The sequence below is a fragment of the Nansenia antarctica genome (genome assembly GCF_963989245.1).
Source record: "Nansenia antarctica genome assembly, chromosome: 20".
Taxonomy (NCBI): Eukaryota; Metazoa; Chordata; class Actinopteri; order Argentiniformes; family Microstomatidae; genus Nansenia; species Nansenia antarctica.
Window position 1 is genome coordinate 1,559,999 of NC_137693.1, and position 5,474 is coordinate 1,565,472.

At 38.1% G+C, this 5,474-nt stretch overlaps 1 protein-coding gene across 1 annotated transcript in view; it reads right to left on the reverse strand.

Annotated features, from left to right (window-relative positions):
- Nucleotides 1–4,253: 4,253 nt before the first annotated feature.
- gabrb2b (gamma-aminobutyric acid type A receptor subunit beta2b) overlaps nucleotides 4,254–5,474 on the reverse strand; it is a gene marked incomplete at both ends in the record, with an annotated part of 43,668 nt that continues 42,447 nt past the window's right edge. The window contains one exon of the mRNA XM_080549693.1: nucleotides 4,254–4,601. Coding sequence (XP_080405819.1) covers nucleotides 4,254–4,601 — 348 coding nt within the window. The remainder of the gene's footprint in view (nucleotides 4,602–5,474) is intronic.

Consider the following 5,474-nt stretch of genomic DNA (forward strand, 5'->3'; position numbering starts at 1 on the left):
CTTATTATTTTACCCGATGTGATTTCCATAAGTACTTAATAATACGCAACATATCATAAACATATCGTTTCATAACAGTATTGTATTATTGCAAGTTTGATTGATGAATTCCATCTGATGTTAAACCTGTGTCACTCACCATCAATATAATCTGTTATAATTGTAAACCTGTATACGCAGTGCAGTACTATAACCATGTCAAATCCTAATATGCATAATAGTATGCACGTTAACACTGAGAACAGACATGCTTTCTAGCGTTTATGTGGAAAATACACACAATATGAAACCTCCCCTATCGGTATATTATTAACCTAATACACTAACCCATATTTTTTTTTCATCTGTATATGTTTACATGAATATATGTTCACCATGTCACAATGTGTGTGGTTGGTGGCTTGGCTTGTTTGGATTGTGGAACGTGTAACACCTAATGAAAAACCTAAAATAAAACTTTGAATTTTTAAATAGATTATATTATATTATATTGAAAAATAAGTTGCATGCAGACAGAAGAGGATCTTGATAATGAAATGCAATAAGATTTTTTGGGTGAATAACGTAGATGTCAAAAACATGCAATATAGTATGAGCTTATGTCACTATATCTGATTTAAACGATTATTCAGATGGATTGATTCTCTAGTTGTTAGTTGTTACCGATCGTCTAAGGGGGGTCATTTAACAAGCAACGAAAGCATAAGAAACCACTGTTACCAGGCCAAATTATCTCTGACTACTTGTGCATTTAACATCCCTGTTGGTATGCTCCTGGGAATGTTCCAGAAGCATAGGAGACCAATTGTAATGTTCTAGTCTCGTTGGAGAAACCGTCCCTCTTTGGGGGACTCACTTCTCGGCAGCACCAGAGTTGCAACGCCTACCATACGGCCATATGGCTTTTAGAACGTGTGTGCAAAACATTGTTTTTTCTATAAAATCTATGGTCAAACATGGTACACTCTTAGGAGAAAAACGTTTTTAATTCAAAAGGGTTTTCGTTCGTGACATGTTCTAATGCTGTGGTCCTCGTGTCGGGTTCCGATGCAATGATCACTGACCTTTCTTTCGAAAAAAAGGTGAATACATTTCCGCGTCGTTGAAAATCAACGACACATCGCTAGTCAACTAACACAGCTTGTTTTGTGAGCCTGCTAACAATGTAAAGTAGTGTTATAGTTAACTAGGTAGCAGTGGGGGATTACTCACCCAATCCATTGCGTTGTCGCGGTATTTTGGCTTGACTAGCGAGTTTGTGTTGTGATTCTCAACAACGTTGAGACGTTTCAAAAGAAAAGTCTGAACAGTTTTTGATTGGTTGCCGATATGAGGACCAACGCGTTAAGAACCTGCAGAGGAACTCCTTGAAGAATCCGTTTGGGTTCCATGCAGGAACCCGAGATTCCAAGTAGAATCCTTTTGGTTCCATTGACAAGTCTCGGAGGTCAGAGTTCAACATTGGAACCCAACAGGGTTCAACTCTTCCTTCTAAGAGTGTACTCGCAACGATTGGACTACTGTACCGTATGAATGTACTCTTGTAACGTCTCTGTCTCTGAAACGTTCGGACATATCCTCCTTCTGAGTGACCTCATGTTCACGTTAGTGTGTAGTTGATGTGATCCTTCAAGGCGTTAAAAAAAACAACAACAACAACAAAGAGTAACGTAGATAGCTAACAAGGAAAGTAGTGTTCTTATATTATAGCAATACACTGGCAGGAAATTAGATATGTGGAATGCATTGATAACCTAAAAGGATAAACGTCACATCTTCATAGAAAGACGACTCGTCCCCTTCTAGTTAGTTGTTTGCAGCATTATTGTGCTTTTCTCCTTTTCCGTTCACTTCTCTGTCCTCGCTCGTAAGCTTATATTCATCTGTTTCATCTCCTTTAGATGGATTGAGTGAGTATCAAAAACTAGATGCTTTGAGAAGTAAATGACTTACTACTGACTGGATGGCAGGGTAGGGTAACCCCTAACCCTAACCTTGTACGATACCTCCAAGCATCTTTCATCCACCGTTGAAACGGACATTTTGTGTATTCAAAGTACTGTATGTAAAGCTGCTCCGGACCATGTCCCACCAAGGCCTTCTAAGACTAAGACTCTTCCAAGACAGAAACCTCATGTGAAATACAGTATTGGTATTGGAATGATATTGACTTCAACTATGATAGATAAGATATCATTAGTTTTTTTGTTTTTAAAACAATCATATACAGGAGTTATTTACACACAATGGCGAAAGGAAACTGTGACTTATGATTCATATACAGTACGTTGTTATTTTTCCATGAAATCCCCTCCATAGACCCCTTAACTGCTGGCTCAAAGTCCTACGAATTTAGATATAAGAAGAAAATATCTGATGCTTCTCAAAAAAGCTAATATCTATTTTCGCACATTGTTATTAAGAGCAAAGGTGAGCAATTCCACTGCACCTGTGAAGAAGTAACACTGTGTTCCCTCTAGAAACCAGATTCTCTAAGGGCACAAGTAACTGCGTTAAAATCACATATCAATTAAATTGAACAGTTTAAACCAGTCCCTGTTGCACTTGTGTAATAATACAAACCATTCTTGATTGACAATTACAAACTACTCATGAGATCTATATGAATGTATCTATCACTGGCACTTAAACTGCGTTATCGCAGGTCTGTCTCTCTGTCTTTCTCTCTCCTGTCCTCTGTCTGTCTCGTTTTTAGTTTCATATTCAACTGTTACTCTTGACTTCAATGTGGATCAGTAACGTTGTACATTTTAAGTTAACACTAGAACAGCCGTGCCTATTTTACCTACTAGTAGAGCCGCCTTGGGGGTCTGATAGACCCCCTTTTTAGAATGTAAATCTGCTACTTACACACAACGGCCACTAGTTGGCCGGCTTGTAAATTAGCCTCCTCCTACACAGAAAAACTGCAAAATAGCTTTATATTAACTTATCCTGATGATGTGATTTTGAAAATGTAAGGATACTGGGTGGTAGAACGCACATATCTAGGAAAAGTCATGAAAGGAGGGTCCTCAAATTTGATAGAGTGCAAAAATATAAAAAAACGTTTTACTCACATGACCCCTCATGGCTGTTCTAGTGTTAATAAGCAAAGCAAACATGTGATGTCATGAACTCAAGGCTTCATGTGTTATTGTTCTGCTGTGGCAGTCTGGGTCCCCTTCAGCTTCCTGTTAACTTGAAGGGTTTGGAATGTCAGTGTCTGTTCGTGACGTTAGAATGATAAGGTTCTATCTCCATGTTTGGTCGAAATTGAGTTTTTTTACATAATCTGATCCATTAGGTGTTTATTAATGCCTGTGTGGTGTTATTTTTAAAATGTTGAAATCTTTTGAGTTAGCAATTCATAAAATACAAAGGTTCCATCTCACAAAACATAATGGAATGTAAAAACGTTGACGCTCAATATCTCTGAACTACCCTAGACGGAGATAGAACCTTATAATTCTAAGGTCACGTGTTGTTAACGCTATCTACTACGCTATCAAAAACTGTCTTTGAATTGAAATAATGCTCTGAATGAAATAATACGACTTAACAATAATATCAAAGTAGAAAAGGTTGGTTAATCTTAAAACCCTCTTACTATGAGTTTTTATAGTAGCATTATATACCCTATGAACATGTGAAACATAACAATATAAAGACAAAATCAATTCTAAAATAAGTAACATTAAATATTTTTGTTTCTGTTCTGTGAACGAATGGATCTTAGAAAAAAGGTTAACCTGAACATGGTTGTGGCTGTTTGACGGAGGTCTTTGTATTCATTGGATCATTTTAAAACCAATATATCCTCGTTATTTCTGGCTATATTTTGGCAACAACTTAGATCGATATAGATTTAACAAAGTAAAAACATAAAAAATATATGCAAAACAAACATTTAAAAATGGTAAAATACTCAATCCGCTAAATATTCTACTTGTAAAATTATAAACGATAACTCTGGAACAGGCACCATATATGTTCTTAATCTGTCTCCTCTAAGGTTTTAACGTGTTAGCCAGCAATTAAGGTGTTCTCAGGTAAAATGAAGTCAGTCCTGATTTTAGTTGTGTTATAGTAATTCAGTCTTGTGTTGCAAGATCGATCACACAGCGAAAAAACAAAAACAAAACAAAAAAAATCAGAGAAAGAAACAAACAAAAACAACCGGCAACATTTTCTCGTTGTTTTTGTGTTTCCCGTTCTGCAACCTCTCCGCTGAACGCTGAAGTCCCTCTTATTTAGTTGACATAGTAGAGCCAGTAGATGATGTTGAAGAGGGAGAACACCGTAGGGAAGATCACCCTCGACCACTTGTCGATAGAGTTTACGTCAGTCAAGTCAGGGATGTTGATCTTGAGCTGGGACGCCCGCCTCCGTAGCCGGCTCTTCTTCTGGGTCACGTGACGCTCCAGGGTGTTCCGTCCGAAGTTGTGCCGGGCCAGCCCCGCCTTCCGGTACTGCAGGGTGGAGGTGTCGTAGGTCAGCATGGTGCTCCGGGGGTCGCTCAGCCCCAGGGTCAGCTCGGACGCCCCCATCTCGTTCTTGATCTCCAGGGTGCCCAGGAGGATGTTTTCGTGGGGATCCATCTACAAGATCGGACACGAGATATTTTATTATGAGATATCGATGTTATGAACAGCGGTTAGCACTATAGTCTACTCGTGTGTGCTTTGCTGGATGTGGACAGACGAAAATCCTTATCGATAATAGCATAAGCCGCTGATAAACGGCGGAGTCTTCATATGGATTGTCATTTATGAGAATAATGCCGATGTTTTTACTACTCTCTGAAGACTACTACTCTCGTCAATTATCTCAATATATTCACTGCATGTAAATGTCACTTGTCCAGGGCATTTGTTAACACTGTCGGATGGAATGCAAACAAGACTGTCAACTTTTAGATGGAGGTTTTAAGTCTCAACAATATGAAATACATAGGCTACTTACTGCTTTTCAAAGAGTATACAAAAAAACACATCAACAAATGACCATCACAGGTACTATAGAATAAGGTAAACACAACAGTATTGCATAATGGTAATACATGTTAATGAGAACAACAAAGAGTCGGTGTACAACAACAACAACAACAACAACAACAACAACAACAACATATGGACGAGGTTGATGAAAGAGAGGTTAATTAACAAGGTGAACTTCCTCAGTGTGAACAGATATAACCCGAGATATAAGAACAGATTGTGAACTTATGATGACACCAAACCATCAATAATTCGACAATAATTCACATTAACCTTCTGCTGTCATTCAAACGTTGTGTTTACTCACTAGATACACAGCTAGCATAGACAGACTAACACCAGATAGCATGGGACTGCTACTACCAGATACAAAGCAATGTACAGTCATAATATCAACATTATATGATAAGAATCTGTCTAAGAATGTTTTTCAGGGATAAGGAGAAGATGAAGTAGATGATGATGATGATGATG